At 39.1% G+C, this 23,627-nt stretch overlaps 1 protein-coding gene across 2 annotated transcripts in view; it reads left to right on the top strand.

Annotated features, from left to right (window-relative positions):
• Positions 1–23,627, top strand: part of grhl2b (grainyhead like transcription factor 2b) — a 116,237-nt gene that overhangs the window by 88,044 nt on the left and 4,566 nt on the right. For both annotated transcript variants that reach the window (XM_090228506.1, XM_090228507.1), the window contains 4 exons: positions 4,767–4,804; positions 6,928–7,019; positions 8,623–8,708; positions 8,966–9,030. In XM_090228506.1, the coding sequence (XP_090084632.1) occupies positions 4,767–4,804; positions 6,928–7,019; positions 8,623–8,708; positions 8,966–9,030 (281 nt within the window). The remainder of the gene's footprint in view (positions 1–4,766; positions 4,805–6,927; positions 7,020–8,622; positions 8,709–8,965; positions 9,031–23,627) is intronic.

The raw sequence follows: 23,627 nt of genomic DNA, 5'->3' as shown, positions 1-23,627 counted from the left end.
TCTGATATGGTCTAACGATGCCTTGGTTAACTTATCAACAATCTGATATGGTCTAACGGTGCCTTGGTTAACTTATGAAAGATCGGATACATTATCGGGCTAACAATGCCTTGGTTAACTTATCAACAATCTGATACGGTCTGACGATGCCTTCTTTAACTTATTAATAATCTGATATGGTCTAACGATGCCCTGGTTAACTAAACAACAAACTGATATGGTCTAACTATGCCTTGGTTAACTTATCAATGATCTGATATGGTCTAACGATGCCTTGGTTAACTTATCAACATTCTAATATGGTCTAACGGTGCCTTGGTTAACTTATGAAAGATCTGATACATTATCGGTCTAACGATGCCTTGGTTAACTTATCAATGATCTGATATGGTCTAACAATGCCTTGGTTAACTTATCAATGATCTGATATGTTCTAACGTTGACTTATTTAACTTTTCAACAAACTTATATTGTCTAACGGTGCCTTAGTTAACTTATCAATGATCTGATATGTCTAACGATGCCTTGGTTAACTTATCAACAATCTTATACGGTCTAACGATGCCTTGGTTAACTTATCAACAATCTGATATGGTCTAACGATGCCTTGGTTAACTTATCAATGATCTGATATGTCTAACGATGCCTTGGTTAACTTATCAACAATCTGATATGGTATAACAATGCCTTGGTTAACTTATCAATGATCTGATATGGTCTAACGATGCCTTGGTTAACTTATCAACAATCTGATATGGTCTAACGATGCCTTGGTTAACTTATGACAGATCTGATACATTATCGGTGTAACGATGCCTTGGTTAACTTATCAACAATCTGATATGGTCTAACGGTGCCTTGGTTAACTTATGAAAGATCTGATACATTATCGGTCTAACGATGCCTTTGTTAACTTATCAACAATCTGATATGGTCTAACGGTGCCTTGTTTAACTTATCAATGATCTGATATTGTCTAACGATGCCTTTGTTAACTTATCAATTATCTGATATGTTCTAACGATGCCTTGGTTAACTTATCAATGATCTGATATGGTCTAATGATGCCTTGGTTAACTTATCAATGATCTGATATGGGCTAACGATGCCTTGGTTAACTTATCAACAATCTTATACGGTCTAACGATGCCTTGGTTAACTTATCAACAATCTGATATGGTCTAACGATGCCTTGGTTAAGTTATCAATGATCTGATATGGTCTAATGATGCCTTGGTTAACTTATCAATGATCTGATATGGGCTAACGATGCCTTGGTTAACTTAGCAACAATCTGATATGGTCTAACGATGCCTTGGTTAACTTATCAATGATCTGATATGGTCTAACGTTGCCTTGGTTAACTTATCAACAATCTGATATGGTCTAACAATGCCTTGGTTGACTTATCAATGATCTGATATGGTCTAACGGTGCCTTGGTTAACTTATGAAAGATCTGATACATTATCGGTCTAACGATGCCTTGGTTAACTTATCAATGATCTGATATGGTCTAACGATGCCTTGGTTAACTTATCAACAATCTGATATGGTCTAACAATGCCTTGGTTGACTTATCAATGATCTGATACGGTCTAATGATGCCTTGGTTAACTTATCAACAATCTAATATGGTCTAACAATGCCTTGGTTAACTTATCAACAATCTGATATGGTCTAACGGTGCCTTGGTTAACTTATGAAAGATCTGATACATTATCGGTCTAACGATGCCTTGGTTAACTTATCAATGATCTGATATGGTCTAACGATGCCTTGGTTAACTTATCAATGATCTGATATGGTCTAACGCTGCCTGTGTTAACTTATCAATTATCTGATATGGTCTAACGATGCCTTGTTTAAATTATCAATGATCTGATATGGTCTATCGATGCCTTGGTTAACTTATCAATGATCTGATATGGTCTAAGGATGCCTTGGTTAACTTATCAACGATCTGATATGGTCTAACGATGCCTTGGTTAACTTATCAATGATCTGATATGACTAACGATGCCTTGGTTAACTTATCGACAATCTGATATGGTCTAACGATGCCTTGGTTAACTTATCAATGATCTGATATGTCTAACGATGCCTTGGTTAACTGATCAACAATCTGATATGGTATAACAATGCCTTGGTTAACTTATCAATGATCTGATATGGTCTAACGATGCCTTGGTTAACTTATCAACAATCTGATATGGTCTAACGATGCCTTGGTTAACTTATGACAGATCTGATACATTATCGGTGTAACGATGCCTTGGTTAACTTATCAACAATCTGATATGGTCTAACGGTGCCTTGGTTAACTTATGAAAGATCTGATACATTATCGGTCTAACGATGCCTTTGTTAACTTATCAATGATCTGATATGGTCTAACGATGCCTTGGTTAACTTATCAACAATCTGATATGGTCTAACGGTGCCTTGTTTAACTTATCAATGATCTGATATTGTCTAACGATGCCTTTGTTAACTTATCAATTATCTGATATGTTCTAACGATGCCTTGGTTAACTTATCAACGATCTGATATGGTCTAACGATGCCTTGGTTAAGTTATCAATGATCTGATATGGTCTAATGATGCCTTGGTTAACTTATCAATGATCTGATATGGGCTAACGATGCCTTGGTTAACTTAGCAACAATCTGATATGGTCTAACGATGCCTTGGTTAACTTATCAATGATCTGATATGGTCTAACAATGCCTTGGTTAACTTATCAACAATCTGATATGGTCTAACGATGCCTTGGTTAACTTATCAATGATCTGATATCGTCAAACAATGCCTTGGTTAACTTATCAACAATCTGATATGGTCTAACGATGCCTTGGTTAACTTTGAAAGATCTGATACATTATCGTTCTAACGATGCCTTGGTTAACTTATCAATGATCTGATATGGTCTAACAATGCCTTGGTTAGCTTATCAATGATCTGATATGGTCTAACGATGCCTTGGTTAACTTATCAACAATCTGATATGGTCTAACGGTGCCTTGGTTAACTTATGAAAGATTGGATACATTATCGGGGTAACAATGCCTTGGTTAACTTATCAACAATCTGATACGGTCTGACGATGCCTTCTTTAACTTATTAATAATCTGATATGGTCTAACGATGCCTTGGTTAACTAAACAACAAACTGATATGGTCTAACGATGCCTTGGTTAACTTATCAATGATTTGATATGGTCTAACGATGCCTTGGTTAACTTATCAACATTCTAATGTAGTCTAACGGTGCCTTGGTTAACTTATGAAAGATCTGATACATTATCGGTCTAACGATGCCTTGGTTAACTTATCAATGATCTGATATGGTCTAACAATGCCTTGGTTAACTTATCAATGATCTGATATGTTCTAACGTTGACTTATTTAACTTTTCAACAAACTTATATTGTCTAACGGTGCCTTAGTTAACTTATCAATGATCTGATATGTCTAACGATGCCTTGGTTAACTTATCAACAATCTTATACGGTCTAACGATGCCTTGGTTAACTTATCAACAATCTGATATGGTCTAACGATGCCTTGGTTAAGTTATCAATGATCTGATATGGTCTAATGATGCCTTGGTTAACTTATCAATGATCTGATATGGGCTAACGATGCCTTGGTTAACTTAGCAACAATCTGATATGGTCTAACGATGCCTTGGTTAACTTATCAATGATCTGATATGGTCTAACAATGCCTTGGTTAACTTAACAACAATCTGATATGGTCTAACGATGCCTTGGTTAACTTATCAATTATCTGATATCGTCAAACAATGCCTTGGTTAACTTATCAACAATCTGATATGGTCTAACAATGCCTTGGTTAACTTATCAACAATCTGATATGGTCTAACAGTGCCTTGTTTAACTTATCAACAATCTGATATGGTCTAACAGTGCCTTGGTTAACTTTGAAAGATCTGATACATTATCGTTCTAACGATGCCTTGGTTAACTTATCAATGATCTGATATGGTCTAACAATGCCTTGGTTAGCTTATCAATGATCTGATATGGTCTAACGATGCCTTGGTTAACTTATCAACAATCTGATATGGTCTAACGGTGCCTTGGTTAACTTATGAAAGATCGGATACATTATCGGGCTAACGATGCCTTGGTTAACTTATCAACAATCTGATACGGTCTGACAATGCCTTCTTTAACTTATTAATAATCTGATATGGTCTAACGATGCCTTGGTTAACTTATCAACAATTTGATATGGTCTAACGATGCCTTGGTTAACTTATGAAAGATCTGATACATTATCGGTCTAACGATGCCTTGGTTAACTTATCAATGATCTGATATGGTCTATCGATATCTTCGTTAACTCATCAACAATCTGATACGGTCTAATGAGGCCTTGGTTAACTTATCAATGATCTGATACGGTCTAATGATGCCTTGGTTAACTTATCAACAATCTGGTACGGTCTAACGATGCCTTGGTTAACTTATCAATAAGCTTTGTAGAGAATCTAGAGATGTATCTAGAAGAAATGTCAGTTTGCAGATGTTTGGTTTTCTCCTCTTGTAACCAGTCTGAGAGTTTTTAGGGCCACATCTTTTATTGACTTTTTACAGATTGTCAAATATATGCCTTTAAGCTATTTGAAGGAATGATGCATAAGATATTTAGATTTCTGTTTAATTTCTTATATGTATATTTGCCTATGTTATGTACATACTTAAAGCTGACGTTGCCAATGTGTTATTCTTTCCCAGGTATTTGCCTTTAACACAGAAGAGATTGAGAGAGGAGGGTGAGTGTTCACATGTGGAAACATTCTCATGCAAATATCCACTGAGTGTACAAAACATTAGGAACACCTTCCTAATATTTAGTTGCACCCCCTTTTGCCCTCAGAAAAGCCTCAATTCGTTGGACATGGACTCTACAAGGTGTTGAAAGCGTTCCACAGGGACGCTGGACCATGTTGACTCCAATGCCTCCCACAGTTGTGTCAAGTTGGCTGGATGTCCTTTGGGTGGTGGAACATTCTTGATACACACGGGAAACTGTTGGGCATAAAAAAAACAGCAGCGTTGCAGTTCTTGACTCAAACCGGTGCACCTGGCATCTACTACCATACCCTGTTCAAAGACACTTACATCCTTTGTCTTGCCCATTCACCCTCTGATTGGCACACATACACAATCCATGTCTCATTTGGCCCAAGGCTTAAAAATCATTATTTTACCTGTCTCCTCCCCTTCAGCCACACTGATTGAAGTGAATTTAACAAGTGACATCAATAAGGGATCATAGCTCTCACATGGATTCCCCTGGTCAGTCTATGTCATGGAAAGAGCAGGTGTTCCTAATGTTTTTGTGCACTGTCTAAACCTCACATATGTAAAATGGGACCAACTCAATCCCACACATACAGTTGAAGTCGGAAGTTTACATACACCTTAGCCAAATGCATTTAAACTCAGTTTTTCACAATTCCTGACATTTAATCCTAGTAAGAATTCCATGTCTTAGGTCAGTTAGGATCACCACTTTATTTTAAGAATGTGAAATGTCAGAATAATAGTAGAGAGAATGATTTATTTCAGATTTGATTTCTTTCATCACATTCCCAGTGGGTCAGAAATGTACATACACTCAATTAGTATTTGGTAGCATTGCCTTTTAAATTGTTTGACTTGGGTCAAACATTTGGGTAGCCTTCCACAAGCTTCCCACAATAAGTTGGATGATTTTTTTACCCATTCCTTGTGACAGAGCTGGTGTAACTGAGTCAGGTTTGTAGGCCTCCTTGCTCGCACACGCTTTTTCAGTTCTGCCCACACATTTTCTATAGGATTGAGGAAAGTTCTTTGTGATGGCCCCTCTGTTGTCCTTAAGCCATTTTGCCACAACTTTGGAAGTATGCTTGGGGTCATTGTCCATTTGGAAGACCCATTTACGACCAAGCTTTTAACTTCCTGACTGCTGTCTTGAGATGTTGCTTCAATAAATCAACGTAATTTTCCACCCTCATGATGCCATCTATTTTGTGAAGTGCACGACTCCCTCCTGCAGCAAGGCACCCCCACAACATGATGCTGCTACCCCCGTGCTTCATGGTTGGGATTGTGTTCTTCGGCTTGCAAGCCTCCCTCTTTTTCCTCCAAACATAACGATGGTCATTATGGCCAAACAGTTCTATATTTGTTTCATCAAACCAGAGGACATTTCTCCAAAAAAGTACAATCTTTGTCCCCATGTGCAGTTGCAAACCGTAGTCTGGCTTTTTTATGGCGGTTTTTGAGCAGTGGCTTCTTCCTTGCTGAGCCGCCTTTCAGGTTATATCGATATATAGGACTCGTTTTACTGTGGATATAGATACTTTTGTATCGGTTTCCTCCGGCATCTTCACAAGGTCCTTTGCTATTGTTCTGGGATTGATTTGAACTTTTCACACCAAAGTACGTTCATCTCTAGGAGACCAACTAAATAGCACGTTTGGCTAATAAAGCCAATAAAACGGCAGCTCTCCTCTCCGGCGCGGTCACTGGATCTGCAGTGTTTAGCGTGAATGTGGTCACTGGTTCTGCAGTGTTTAGCGTGAATGCGGTCACTTGATCTGCAGTGTTTAGCGTGAATGCGTTCACTGGATCTGCAGTGTTTAGCGTGAATGCGGTCACTGGATCTGCAGTGTTTAGCGTGAATGCGGTCACTGGATCTGCAGTGTTTAGCGTGAATGCGGTCACTAATGTTGGAACTTTGCTTTTAAAACGTGTATTGCAGCCAATGCATGATTGAGTTGAATCCCAGCCTCTGAGCAAGCCCTCTTGTTCGTTGTGTATCCCATCTTTGATGTGTGATGAGTGTGTGTGTGTGAGTTAGAGGTCTGACTGGTCTGTTGCTGTTGTTGTTGTTGTGTCCATCATGCAGGAGTGTGTTGGTTAAGAGGATGTTCAGACCGTCAGAGGATGACCTCTCACCTCCTTCCCACAAACAGATCAAAGAGGAAACACACAAGAGAGGTACCAGTCCATATAACCTCTACACAGAGCTACCAGTCTGTATAACCCTACAGAGAGGTACTAGTCTATATAACCCTACAGAGAGGTACTAGTCTATATAACCTCTACAGAGAGGTATCAGTCTATATAGACTCTACAGAGAGGTACCAGTCTATATAACCTCTACAGAGAGGTACCAGTCTATATAATCTCTACAGAGGAACCAGTCTACATAATCTCTACAGAGGTACCAGTCTATTTAACCTCTACAGAGGTACCAGTCTATATAACCTCTACAGAAGTACCAGTCTATATAACCTCTACAGAGGGGTACCAGTCTATATAACCTCTACAGAGGTACTAGTCTATGTAACCTCTACAGAGAGGTACCAGTCTATATAACCTCTACAGAGGTACTAGTCTATATAACCTCTACAGAGGTACTAGTCTATATAACCTCTACAGAGAGGTACCAGTCTATATAATCTCTACAGAGGAACCAGTCTACATAATCTCTACAGAGATACCAGTCTATTTAACCTCTACAGAGGGGTACCAGTCTATATAACCTCTACAGAGAGGTACCAGTCTATATAATCTCTACACAGAGGTACAAGTCTATATAATCTCTACAGAGAGGTACCAGTCTATATAACCTCTACAGACAGGTACCAGTCTATATCACCTCTACAGAGGTACCAGTCTATCTAACCTCTATGGAGAGGTACCAGTCTATATAGACTCTACAGAGAGGTACCAGTCTATATCACCTCTACAGAGGTACCAGTCTATATAACCTCTAAAGAGGTACCAGTCTATATAGACTCTACAGAGAGGTAGCAGTCTATATAACCTCTACAGAGAGGTAGCAGTCTATATAACCTCTACAGAGGTACCAGTCTATATAAACTCTACAGAGGTACCAGTCTATTTAACCTCTACAGAAGTACCAGTCTATATAATTTCTACAGAGGTACCAGCCTATTTAACCTCTACAGAGGTACCAGTCTATATAACCTCTACAGAGGTACCAGTCTATATAACCTCGACAGAGGTACCAGTCTATATAACCTCTACAGAGGTACCAGTCTATTTAACCTCTACAGAAGTACCAGTCTATATAATTTCTACAGAGGTACCAGCCTATTTAACCTCTACAGAGGTACCAGTCTATATAACCTCTACAGAGCTACCAGTCTATATAGACTCTACAGAGAGGTACCAGTCTATATAGACTCTACAGAGAGGTACTAGTCTATATAATCTCTACAGAGAGGTACTATTCTATATAACCTCTACAGAGGTACCAGTCTATTTAACCTCTACAGAGGTACCAGTCTATATAACCTCTACAGGGGTACCAGTCTATATAACCTCTACAGAGGTACCAGTCTATATAACCTCTACAGAGGTACCAGTCTATATAGACTCTACAGAGAGGTACAAGTCTATATAGACTCTACAGAGGTACTAGTCTATATAACCTCTACAGAGAGGTACCAGTCTATATAGACTCTAAAGAGGTACCAGTCTTTATAACATCCTACTATAGGAGCGCTGCTTCACAGACAAGCCAAAACAACTTCAGTGGCATAACATCCTGAATGTGTCCATCTCTCCACAGTCCTGCTGTATGTGAGGAAAGAGTTGGATGAGGTGTTTGATGCTCTGATGCTCAAGTCTCCAACCCTGAGAGGCCTGATGGAAGCAGTGAGTATCTCTAAAAAAAGATGCTCTATTTAAACCGATCAGAATCAGCAGGGCAGCCAGATTATGAGGAGGCAAAGTGCAAAAGGAGAAGTTGGGGAGGAAAGCCCTGTTTCTGGGGTTAGACCACCTGACCAGAGGGCGTCCACCAGTTAGTTAGTCTCTATCATCTGGATGATCCAGGTTATCCTCTCTGGTATTGGTAAATCGCATCCACAGCTTGTTCGTGGAATCTAAATAACATTGTCCTTCATTCACAGATATCAGAGAAGTATGGAGTTCCCACTGAGAGGATAGCCAAGATCTACAAGAAAAGCAAAAAAGGGTGAGAATGGAATTCTATTGAACACGGCATTAGAATAAAATTCTATTGAACACGGCATTAGAATGAAATTCTATTGAGCACGGCACTAGAATGGAATTCTATTGAGCACAGCATTAGAATTAAATTATATTGAACACGGCATTAGAATGAAATTCAATTGAACACGGCATTAGAATGGAATTCTATTGAGCATGGCATTAGAATGGAATTCTATTGAAGACGTCATTAGAATGGAATTCTATTGAGCACAGCATCAGAATGGAATTCTATTGAGCACAGCATCAGAATGGAATTCTATTGAGCACAGCATCAGAATGGAATTCTATTGAACACAGCATCAGAATGGAATTCTATTGAGCACAGCATCAGACTGGAATTCTATTGAACACGTCATTAGAATGGAATTTATTGAGCACAGCATCCGAATGGAATTCTATTGAGCACAGCATCAGAATGGAATTATATTGAGCATGGCATTAGAATGGAGTTCTATTGAACACGTCATTAGAATGGAATTCTAATGAGCACAGCATCAGAATGGTTTCTATTGAGCACAGCATCAGAATGGAATTCCATTGAGCAAAGCATCAGAATGGAATTCTACTCAACACGGCATCAGAATGGAATTCTATTGAGCACGTCATTAGAATGGAATTCTAATGAGCATTGCATTAGAATGGAATTCTGTTGAACCCGGCATTAGAATGGAATTCTGTTGAACATGTCATTAGAATGGAATTCTGTGACAAGAGATGAAAAGTATCTGCCCACTCCATCAAGCAATGGGGACAACAACACAGGGCATTCACGTGACCTCATGGAACCATGGGCCGCACCTGCAGCAACTGGACAACAGGGGGAAGCCGAGGAGATACCTATCATAGACTTCTCCCAGCTGACGCTTGACATACCACCTACGCCACCTCCAGTGGTAGAAACAACCAGCTGGTATGATTGAGTAAAATCAGCCAACAGTAACACGGAAGCAGCAATGTGAGAGTCAGTAGTGCATGACCTTAAATGGTAATAATAGGAAACTTCCGTTTAACACACAGGCCTAAGGTTACGTAGGTCTACAGCACCAGTGGGAACTTACCCTGTAAAAAGGTATATAAAGAGAACAGAGATCATAAGACAGTATGATCCTCGTTAACATATGAGACAGACTTCATATGGAGAATCATCACAGGTAAATTTACTATTGCACTATACTCTTTTTGTTAGACTATAACAATATTAGAGAATTTGATTATTTTGCCTAAGTACTTATTGGATCACTATCTGAATATACTTGGTTGAATTTGGTGACCCCGAGACTGAGTTTACGAAACACAGAGGTCCAAACACCTCTTGAATACAGACGAAGTGGCAGTCACTCAGTGAGACATCAGGTACAGATGTGATTGGCAATACAAGGAAACAGCAAAGTACCAGTTACAATATATTGAGTCCATACACAGTGTTGTAAGTGTATTAAGATACTGGAATTCGGAATCTAGCGTCGTAGCTGCGAGAATACCGATTACAGGAAAGTGACCAAGGGCTGAGCATTTAAGGTAATTTAACTATTTTTGCTATTTAGTCAATATTGTTAGAAGTGTTAACGGATTTGAAGTTTTGCAATATTATCTGGCATAGCTTAAAGCATTAAGGATTGATTGAGCATTATTGTTGTATTGAGTAACTGTATAACCATTGAATTGTAATGATGTGTATAAGACAAAAAACAGAGTGACTTAATAAAAGCTTGAAACTTTGACAACTAGGCCAGATTAACGATCTGGAGAGCAAACGCCTTTGACACTCTCACTGAACAGAAAGTAACCCTGGTTATAGGTTAAAGTGATTGAACTAAAGAATATTTCATTGTGTGGACAATAATATATTTTTTAAGAGAGTCAAAACATATACCAATACTAGTTTCCGAGTGACTACTAGCTGACGAGCATAATAACTAATAGGAGTTGTTATTAGGTATTGATATATACATAGGTAAAGATAACTTGAAGGTAAGGAAATATAAGAGGAATCCATAACGCTTAAGAATATTTAAATAGGAGTATATCTATCCAAGGCCTCATACTAGACCGGAAAATAAGGGAGTGACAACGTGAAAGAAGGAACAAACCCAACTCAGGTGAAGGGCCATTACGAATAAATAGGAGTGTTGGTAGGGCCGCACGGCTAGGCTCTTGTTACACCAAAGTAACTAAAATCCTAAAGTACTCTGCCTAGCCAGAGGACGGGGTAGAGGCTTTTGCTGCAGGTATTGGGCAAAAGTCAGCACCGTGACACTTCTATTGAGCACAGCATCAGAATGGAATTCTATTGAACACAGCATCAGAATGGAATTCTACTCAACACGGCATCAGAATGGAATTCTGTTGAACCCGGCATGAGAATGGAATTCTGTTGAACACGGCATTAGAATGGAATTCCGTTGAACACGGCATTAGGAATGGAATTGTTTTGAACACGGCATTAGAATGGAATTCTGTTGAACAAGGCATTAAAATGGAATTCTGATGAACACGGCATCAGAATGGAATTCTATTGAACACGCCATTAGAATGGAATTCTGTTGAAAAAGGCATTAGAATGGAATTCTGTTGAACACGGCATTAGAATGGAATAATGTTGAACACAGCATTAGAATGGAATTCTATTGAGCACAGCATCAGAATGGAATTCTATTGAACACAGCATCAGAATGGAATTCTATTGAGCACAGCATCAGAATGCAATTCTACTCAACACGGATTCAGAATGGAATTCTATTGTGCACGGCATCAGAATGGAATTCTACTCAACGCGGAATCAGAATGGAATTCTATTGAGCACGGCATCAGAATGGAATTCTATTGAGCACGGCATCAGAATGGAATTATACTCAACACGGCATCAGAATGGAATTCTACTCAACACGGCATCAGAATCGAATTCTTCTCAACACGGCATCAGAATGAAATTCTAATCAACACGGCATCAGAATGGAATTCTACTCAACACGGCATCAGAATGGAATTCTACTCAACACGGCATCGGAATGGAATTCTACTCAACACGGCATCGGAATGGAATTCCTCTCAACACGATTTCGGAATGGAATTCTATTGAGCATGGCATCAGAATGGAATTCTACTCAACACTTCATTAGAATAGAATTCCATTGAACACAGCATTAGAATGGAATTCTGTTGAACACGGCATTAGAATGGAATTCTGTTGAACACGGCATTAGAATGGAATTCTGTTGAACACGGCATGAGAATGGAATTCTGTTGAACACGGCATGAGAATGGAATTCTGTTGAACACGGCATGAGAATGGAATTCTATTGAGCACGGCATGAGAATGGAATTTTGTTGAACACAGCATTAGAATGGAATTCTGTTGAACACGGCATCAGAAAGGAATTCTACTCAACACGTCATCAGAATGGAATTCTATTGAGCACGACATCAGAATGGAATTCTGCTCAACACCGCATCAGAATGGAATTCTATTGAACACAGCATCAGAATGGAATTCTATCGAGCACAGCATCAGAATGCAATTCTACTCAACACGGCATCAGAATGGAATTCTGTTGAACCCGGCATGAGAATGGAATTCTGTTGAACACGGCATTAGAATGGAATTCTGTTGAACACGGCATTAGGAATGGAATTCTTTTGAACACGGCCTTAGAATGGAATTCTGTTGAACACGGCATTAGAATGGAATTCTGTTGAACAAGGCATTAAAATGGAATTCTGTTGAACACGGCATCAGAATGGAATTCTATTGAACACGCCATTAGAATGGAATTCTGTTGAAAAAGGCGTTGGAATGGAATTCTGTTGAACACGGCATTAGAATGGAATAATGTTGAACACAGCATTAGAATGGAATTCAATTGAGCACAGCATCAGAATGGAATTCTATTGAGCACAGCATCAGAATGGAATTCTATTGAACACAGCATCAGAATGGAATTCTATTGAGCACAGCATCAGAATGCAATTGTACTCAACACGGATTCAGAATGGAATTCTATTGAGCACGGCATCAGAATGGAATTCTACTCAACGCGGAATCAGAATGGAATTCTATTGAGCACGGCATCAGAATGGAATTATACTCAACACGGCATCAGAATGGAATTCTACTCAACACGGCATCAGAATAGAATTCTTCTCAACACGGCATCAGAATGGAAGTCTACTCAACACGGCATCAGAATGAAATTCTACTCAACACGGCATCAGAATGGAATTCTACTCAACACGGCATCAGAATGGAATTCTACTCAACACGGCATCAGAATGGAATTCCTCTCAACACGATTTCGGAATGGAATTCTATTGAGCATGGCATCAGAATGGAATTCCACTCAACACTTCATTAGAATAGAATTCCATTGAACACAGCATTAGAATGGAATTCTGTTGAACACGGCATTCGAATGGAATTCTGTTGAACACAGCATTAGAATGGAATTCTATTGATCACTGCATGAGAATGGAATTCTGTTGAACACGGCATGAGAATGGAATTCTGTTGAACACGGCATGAGAATGGAATTCTGTTGAACACGGCATGAGAATGAAATTCTGATGAACACGGCATTAGAATGGAATTCTGTTGAACACGGCATGAGAATGGAATTCTATTGAGCACGGCATGAGAATGGAATTTTGTTGAACACGGCATCAGAATGGAATTCTACTCAACACTGCATCAGAATGGAATTCTATTGAGCACGACATCAGAATGGAATTCTACTCAACACCGCATCAGAATGGAATTCTACTCAACACGGAATCAAAATGGAATTCTATTTAGCACGGCATCAGAATGGAATTCTACTGAACATGGCATCAGAATGGAATTCTACTCAACACAGCATCAGAATGGAATTCTACTCAACACGGCATCGGAATGGAATTCCTCTCAACACGATTTCGGAATGGAATTCTATTGAGCATGGCATAGGAATTGAATTCTTCTCAACACTTCATTAGAATAGAATTCCATTGAACACGGCATTAGAATGGAATTCTATGCATCACGGCATGAGAATGGAATTCTACTGAGCACGGCATGAGAATGGAATTCTGTTGAACACGCCATTAGAATGGAATTCTGTTGAACATGGCGTCAGAATGGAATTCTGTTGAACACGCCATTAGAATAGAATTCCATTGAACACAGCATTAGAATGGAATTATATTGATCACAGCATTAGAATGGATTTCTGTTGATCACGGCATGAGAATGGAATTCTATTGAACACAGCATTAGAATGTAATTCTGTTGAACACGGCATGAGAATGGAATACTGTTGAACACGGCATGAGAAAGGAATTCTGTTGAACACGGCATGAGAATGGAATTCTGTTGAACACGGCATTAGAATGGAATTCTGTTGAACACGGCATTTGAATGGAATTCTGTTGAACACGGCATTAGAATGGAAGTCTATTGAACACGGCTTTAGAATGAAATTTTATTGAGCACAGCATTAGGAATGGAATTCTAGTGAGCACAGCATTAGAAAGGAATTCTGTTGAGCACGTTATTAGAGTTGCATTCTATTGTACACGGCATCAACATGATATTCTATTGAGCAAGGCATTAGAATGGAATTATATTCAGCACAGCATTAGAATGGAATTCTATTGAAGACAGCATTAGAATGGAATTCTATTGAACACAGCATCAGAATGGAATTATATTGAACACAGCATTAGAATGGAATTCTGTTGAACACGGCATTAGGAATGGAATTCTTTTGAACACGGCCTTAGAATGGAATTCTGTTGAACACGGCATTAGAATGGAATTCTGTTGAACAAGGCATTAAAATGGAATTCTGTTGAACACGGCATCAGAATGGAATTCTATTGAACACGCCATTAGAATGGAATTCTGTTGAAAAAGGCGTTGGAATGGAATTCTGTTGAACACGGCATTAGAATGGAATAATGTTGAACACAGCATTAGAATGGAATTCAATTGAGCACAGCATCAGAATGGAATTCTATTGAGCACAGCATCAGAATGGAATTCTATTGAACACAGCATCAGAATGGAATTCTATTGAGCACAGCATCAGAATGCAATTGTACTCAACACGGATTCAGAATGGAATTCTATTGAGCACGGCATCAGAATGGAATTCTACTCAACGCGGAATCAGAATGGAATTCTATTGAGCACGGCATCAGAATGGAATTATACTCAACACGGCATCAGAATGGAATTCTACTCAACACGGCATCAGAATAGAATTCTTCTCAACACGGCATCAGAATGGAAGTCTACTCAACACGGCATCAGAATGAAATTCTACTCAACACGGCATCAGAATGGAATTCTACTCAACACGGCATCAGAATGGAATTCTACTCAACACGGCATCAGAATGGAATTCCTCTCAACACGATTTCGGAATGGAATTCTATTGAGCATGGCATCAGAATGGAATTCCACTCAACACTTCATTAGAATAGAATTCCATTGAACACAGCATTAGAATGGAATTCTGTTGAACACGGCATTCGAATGGAATTCTGTTGAACACAGCATTAGAATGGAATTCTATTGATCACTGCATGAGAATGGAATTCTGTTGAACACGGCATGAGAATGGAATTCTGTTGAACACGGCATGAGAATGGAATTCTGTTGAACACGGCATGAGAATGAAATTCTGATGAACACGGCATTAGAATGGAATTCTGTTGAACACGGCATGAGAATGGAATTCTATTGAGCACGGCATGAGAATGGAATTTTGTTGAACACGGCATCAGAATGGAATTCTACTCAACACTGCATCAGAATGGAATTCTATTGAGCACGACATCAGAATGGAATTCTACTCAACACCGCATCAGAATGGAATTCTACTCAACACGGAATCAAAATGGAATTCTATTTAGCACGGCATCAGAATGGAATTCTACTGAACATGGCATCAGAATGGAATTCTACTCAACACAGCATCAGAATGGAATTCTACTCAACACGGCATCGGAATGGAATTCCTCTCAACACGATTTCGGAATGGAATTCTATTGAGCATGGCATAGGAATTGAATTCTTCTCAACACTTCATTAGAATAGAATTCCATTGAACACGGCATTAGAATGGAATTCTATGCATCACGGCATGAGAATGGAATTCTACTGAGCACGGCATGAGAATGGAATTCTGTTGAACACGCCATTAGAATGGAATTCTGTTGAACATGGCGTCAGAATGGAATTCTGTTGAACACGCCATTAGAATAGAATTCCATTGAACACAGCATTAGAATGGAATTATATTGATCACAGCATTAGAATGGATTTCTGTTGATCACGGCATGAGAATGGAATTCTATTGAACACAGCATTAGAATGTAATTCTGTTGAACACGGCATGAGAATGGAATACTGTTGAACACGGCATGAGAAAGGAATTCTGTTGAACACGGCATGAGAATGGAATTCTGTTGAACACGGCATTAGAATGGAATTCTGTTGAACACGGCATTTGAATGGAATTCTGTTGAACACGGCATGAGAATGGAATTCTGTTGAAAACGGCATGAGATTGGAATTCTGTTGAACACGGCATTGGAATGTAATTCTGTTGAACATGGCATGAGAATGGAATTCTGTTGGACAAGATTTCGGGATGGATTTCTATTGAGCATGACATTAGAATGGAATTCTACTCAACACGGCATTAGAATAGAATTCTGTTGAACATGGCTATAGAATGGTATTCTGTTGAACACGGCATTAGAATGTAATTCTGTTGAACACGGCATTTGAATGGAATTCTGTTGAACACGGCATGAGAATGGAATTCTATTGAGCACAGCATTAGAATGGAATTCTATTGAACACAGCATTAGAATGGAAGTCTATTGAACACGGCTTTAGAATGAAATTTTATTGAGCACAGCATTAGGAATGGAATTCTATTGAGCACAGCATTAGAAAGGAATTCTGTTGAGCACGTTATTAGAGTTGCATTCTATTGTACACGGCATCAACATGATATTCTATTGAGCAAGGCATTAGAATGGAATTATATTCAGCACAGCATTAGAATGGAATTCTATTGAAGACAGCATTAGAATGGAATTCTATTGAACACAGCATCAGAATGGAATTATATTGAACACAGCATTAGAATGGAATTATATTGAACACAGCATTAGAATGGACATCTATTCAGCACAGCATTATAATTAATTATATTGAACACAGCATCAGAATGGAATTCTATTGAACACAGCATCAGAATGGAATTCTATAGAACAAAGCATTAGAATGTAATTCTATTGAACACAGCATCAGAATGGAATTATATTGAACACAGCATTAGAATGGAATTCTATTGAACACACCATGAGAATGGAAATCTATTGAGCACATAATTAGACCGGAATTCTATTGAACACGGCGTTATAATTAAATTCTATTGTGCACAGCATTAGAATGGAATTGTATTGAGCACATAATTAAAATGGAGATCTATTGAGCACATAATTAGAGCATGAATTCTATTGAACACGGCGTTAGAATGGATTTGTATTGAGCACGGCATTAGAATAGAATTCCGTTCAACACAGCATCGGAATGGAATTCTATTGAACAAGATTTCGGGATGGATTTCTATTGAGCATGACATTAGAATGGAATTCTACTCAACACGGCATTTGAATGGAATTCTGTTGAACACGGCATTAGAATGGAATTCTGTTGAACACGGCATGAGAATGGAATTCTATTGAGCACAGCATTAGAATGGAATTCTATTGAACACAGCATTATAATGGAAATCTATTGAACACGGCTTTAGAATGAAATTTTATTGAGCACAGCATTAGAATGAAATGCTATTGAACACAGCATTAGAATGGAATTCTATTGAACAAAGCATTAGAATGGAATTCTATTGAATACAGCATTAGAATGGAATTATATTGAGCACACCATTAGAATGGAATTCTATTCAGCATAGCATTAGAAGTAATTATATTGAACACAGCATCAGAATGGAATTCTATTGAACACAGCATTATAATGGAATTCTATTGAACAAAGCATTAGAATGGAATTCTATTGAATACAGCATCAGAATGGAATTCTGTTGAACACGCCATTAGAATAGAATTCTGTTGAACACGGCATGAGAATGGAATTCTGTTGAACGGGGCATTAGAATGGAATTCTGTTGAACACGGCATTTGAATGGAATTCTGTTGAACACGGCATGAGAATGGAATTCTGTTGAAAACGGCATGAGATTGGAATTCTGTTGAACATGGCATTGGAATGTAATTCTGTTGAACACAGCATTAGAATGGAATTCTATTGAACACACCATGAGAATGGAAATCTATTGAGCACATAATTAGACCGGAATTCTATTGAACACGGCGTTAGAATGAAATTCTATTGAGCACAGCATTAGAATTGAATTGTATTGAGCACATAATTAAAATGGAGATCTATTGAGCACATAATTAGAGCGGAATTGTATTGAACACGGCGTTAGAATGGAATTGTATTGAGCACGGCATTAGAATAGAATTCCGTTCAACACAGCATCGGAATGGAATTCTATTGATCAAGATTTCGGGATGGATTTCTATTGAGCATGACATTAGAATGGAATTCTACTCAACACGCCATCTAATTGCCTCCCTGAATCGTTTATTTTATTTATTCTGTTTACCGGGTAATTTTGTCCTCCATTATCCAGTTTGCTCTTTCATATTCAAGCTGAATTTGGTAGAATTCACGTGCGCTTCTTTCAGCGACTCTATGGCTTTATTAAATTTCGCTATCTCTATATTCCAGGGAGAAACAGTCCATTTATTTCCATGCCACTATTTATTTTTCCTAAACACTCCCATCGCATTATACACATTTTATTTACTATTTTCCAAGGTAGAGCTACCCTACTTTCCCAAATAATAATTTATTAGTCACATCACTTAATTTCTCCTATCAAAGCCTACGTTATAATGTCTACACTTTCTTATCTCTTTATTTATATTCTTGTTGTTTTGATCCTATGGTCAATTTATTAATGAGGCAAGCCTCTCTTCTTTCCTTTCTTACCCTGACCACAATATTTTGCACCCCTCTCTGCCCTTCAGGCTATTTTTAGATTGCAGCCTCTGTGGCTACAGAGTGACTAGAGCCTGTTTTTTCCTCTTGCTCCGTTTACACTGTTTATGAATTCTTATTGTGTCCTGGATTTTACTTATTTATCATTCTTTATCTTAACTAACCTAGATTTGTTTTAATCGTTATAGTATAATTTCAGTTTATTGGCGATTCTGCTTTCTCTTTTGTTACACCCTGTTCTATTCGTTTTATACTATTCGGTTAATGCCTCTTTAATTATTTTTATTTATTATTTGTTTTGACACCTTTTTATTATTCTTACTGCAGTCGCTTACCACTTTATCACATCAGTGTTTTTATCCTCGCTTATAATTTATTTTACTTTGATGTTCCTTAATTTCGTTCCCTCTGCCTAATAGCAGTTAAACTATGATGGGGATCACTCTGTAATTGTATTAAACTGTGATAGAGGATCACTTTTGGCCAGCCAGAAGAAGTCACAGGCACCCTTCTTCAACTTTATACTCTGTCACAGGAGGGCTGCGCGCTCCCTCTTCTGGACGTTCTGTCTAAACACACACAACCTGTTCTTCCTCTTTTTTCTAATCTGCTCATTCATCACAAAGAATTGTCATTCATGCATTTATTTTCAATCGTTCAATTTCTTTATTCACATTCGTTTCACATACACCCTTCGTTTTACCTAAAAACAAACTATAGTTTCTTACCTAACTTAATTCACTTCCTCTACATAAGCTGGTATTATCCTATAGGATTTTTCACGCATACCCTTCGTTTTTACCTAAAAACGACCTATAATTTCTTACCTAACTTAATTCACTTCCTCTACATAAGCTGGTATTATCCTATAGGATTTTTCACGCATACCCTTCGTTTTTACCTAAAAACGACCTATAATTTCTTACCTAACTTAATTCACTTCCTCTACATAAGCTGGTATTATCCTATAGGATTTTTCATGCATACCCTTCGTTTTTACCTAAAAACGACTCAGTCTTTCTTTATTGACTTAATACACTTCCTCAACATAAGCCTAGACTGATAGGATTTCTATGATATGATGAGACTACTGTCTAATCGGATCAGCTTGTCTTCATATCCTATTCATCTATTCATTGATCTACTGATTCGTAGGATTTCTTTTTGCAGTTGAACGCCGCACAATCAGGCCAGCGTTCTTCCTGCGTTCTAAATATTCATCCGTTCAGACCTCCTCTTTGGAGCGGTAGCCATGAATTACTAGATACTCATCCGTTCAGTCCTCCTCTTTGGAGCGGTAGCCATGAATTACTAGATATTCATCCGTTCAGTCCTCCTCTTTGGAGCGGTAGCCATGAATTACTAGATACTCATCCGTTCAGTCCTCCTCTTTGGAGCGGTAGCCATGAATTACTAGATATTCATCCGTTCAGTCCTCCTCTTTGGAGCGGTAGCCATGAATTACTAGATACTCATCCATTCAGTCCTCCTCTTTGGAGCGGTAGCCATGAATTACTAGATATTCATCCGTTCAGTCCTCCTCTTTGGAGCGGTAGCCATGAATTACTGGATACTCATCCGTTCAGTCCTCCTCTTTGGAGCGGTAGCCATGAATTACTAGATACTCATCCGTTCAGTCCTCCTCTTTGGAGCCGTAGCCATGAATTACTAGATACTCATCCGTTCAGTCCTGCTCTTTGGAGCCGTAGCCATGAATTACTAGATATTCATCCGTTCAGTCCTCCTCTTTGGAGCGGTAGCCATGAATTACTGGATACTCATCCGTTCAGTCCTCCTCTTTGGAGCGGTAGCCATGAATTACTAGATACTCATCCGTTCAGTCCTCCTCTTTGGAGCGGTAGCCATGAATTACTAGATACTCATCCATTCAGTCCTCTTCTTTGGAGCGGTAGCCATGAATTACTAGATACTCATCCGTTCAGTCCTCCTCTTTGGAGCGGTAGCCATGAATTACTAGATATTCATCCGTTCAGTCCTCCTCTTTGGAGCGGTAGCCATGAATTACTAGATACTCATCCATTCAGTCCTCCTCTTTGGAGCGGTAGCCATGAATTACTAGATATTCATCCGTTCAGTCCTCCTCTTTGGAGCGGTAGCCATGAATTACTAGATATTCATCCGTTCAGTCCTCCTCTTTGGAGCGGTAGCCATGAATTACTAGATATTCATCCGTTCAGTCCTCCTCTTTGGAGCGGTAGCCATGAATTACTAGATACTCATCCATTCAGTCCTCCTCTTTGGAGCGGTAGCCATGAATTACTAGATATTCATCCATTCAGTCCTCCTCTTTGGAGCGGTAGCCATGAATTACTAGATATTCATCCGTTCAGTCCTCCTCTTTGGAGCGGTAGCCATGAATTACTAGATACTCATCCGTTCAGTCCTCCTCTTTGGAGCGGTAGCCATGAATTACTAGATACTCATCCGTTCAGTCCTTCTCTTTGGAGCCGTAGCCATGAATTACTAGATACTCATCCGTTCAGTCCTCCTCTTTGGAGCGGTAGCCATGAATTACTAGATATTCATCCGTTCAGTCCTCTTTGGAGCGGTAGCCATGAATTACTAGATATTCATCCGTTCAGTCCTCCTCTTTGGAGCGGTAGCCATGAATTACTAGATACTCATCCGTTCAGTCCTCCTCTTTGGAGCGGTAGCCATGAATTACTAGATACTCATCCGTTCAGTCCTCCTCTTTGGAGCGGTAGCCATGAATTACTAGATACTCATCCGTTCAGTCCTCCTCTTTGGAGCGGTAGCCATGAATTACTAGATACTCATCCGTTCAGTCCTCCTCTTTGGAGCGGTAGCCATGAATTACTAGATACTCATCCGTTCAGTCCTCCTCTTTGGAGCGGTTGCCATGAATTACTAGATATTCATCCGTTTAGTCCCCCTTTAGGAGCGGTATCCATGAATACACCACCCAAGCAGACCCCTTTTTCTAATCTCTTTTAATAAAGGGCGGTATTCGTGGATTTTTCTAACTACTTATTTATGCAGATCTCTATTCTTTTAGAGCTGTATTCATAAGTAACCTGTCCATTCAGCCCTTCTACTAATTTTATTGAAGCGGTATTACAGGATTTTTCTAACTACTTATCTGTTTTGACCATATGGGCTGTCCCACATATGGCATTTCAGCCCTAGAGCGCAAACAACCGCACCAGTCAGGCCACACAAGGTCCCCAAATGAATGGTCTGGTGAGGGGGCAGTCCGAATCACACACACTCGACCCAAGTCGCTCGCTCAGGTTGATTGGGCTGCGTTGTACACACATCCCAAAACAAATCCCGAGACAGTCGAGCACACTTGGCACTAACAGGCCAAGCAGAATCAGACGGAACAACTCCCCTCAACCAACCCAAACACGTGGGTCGGTTCGAACCGACCGATCAGAACGAGTGCATGCCCCCTCCGCTAAACACCCGACACCCGCAAGTTTCACAGCCCCTAGTCACTTAGTTCTTACAGCTGCACATATATGTTTATTTATCTATTTTTAGGTATTAATAAACGTTAATGATGTATCAAATTGATCACGGGGCGATCTGTATTCGATAGCAGCAAGTCTGGAAATCATCGTCCATTTTTTCAGTTTCACTATTTCTATTTCGCGATTTTTAACAAAAAGCTGCGAAAATTCGCATCATCCATAACAGGTTTAATACAGGTAACGAGTGGAGGACAGAGGAGCCTCTTAAAGAAGAAGTTACAGGTCTGTGAGAGCCGGAAATCTTGCTTGTTTGTAGGTGACCAAATACTTATTTTCCACCATCATTTGCAAATAAATTCATTAAAAATCCTACAATGTGATTTTCTGTATTTTTTCTCTCTCATTTTGTCTGTCATAGTTGAAGTGTACCTATGATGAAAATTACAGGCCTCTCATCTTTTTAAGTGGGAGAACTTGCACAATTGGTGGCTGACTAAATACTTGTTTGCCCCACTGTATATAATAGGCGGTGTCAGAGGAAAGCCCATAAAATTGTCAAAGACTCCAGTCACCAAAGTTATAGACTGTTTTCTCTGCTACCGCAAGGCAAGAGGTTCCGGTCGAGGACCAAAAGGCTCCTCAACAGCTTCTACCCCCAAGCCATAAGACTGCTGAACAATTCATAAAAATCGTCACCAGACAATTTACATTGATCCACCCCCCTTGTACACTACTACCACTGTTTATTATCTATACATAGTCACTTCACCCCCACCTACATGTACAGATTACCTCAACTAACCTGTACCCCTGCACACTGACTCTGTACCGGTACCCCCTGTATATAGCCTCGTTATTGTTATTCTTATTGTCTTACTTTTTATTATTACTTTTTATTTTAGTCTACTTGGTAAATATTTTCTTAACTCTTCTTGAACTGCGTTGTTGGTTAAGGGCCTGTAACTAAGCATTTCACGGCAAAGTCTACACTTGTTGTATTCGGATCATATGGCAAATAAA

This window comes from Oncorhynchus mykiss, chromosome 30 (genome assembly GCF_057628025.1).
Source record: "Oncorhynchus mykiss isolate SJ-2025 chromosome 30, ASM5762802v1, whole genome shotgun sequence".
In the NCBI taxonomy this organism is placed as follows: Eukaryota; Metazoa; Chordata; class Actinopteri; order Salmoniformes; family Salmonidae; genus Oncorhynchus; species Oncorhynchus mykiss.
Note: the sequence above shows the minus strand (reverse complement) of the source record. Positions and strands in the feature narration are given on the sequence as shown.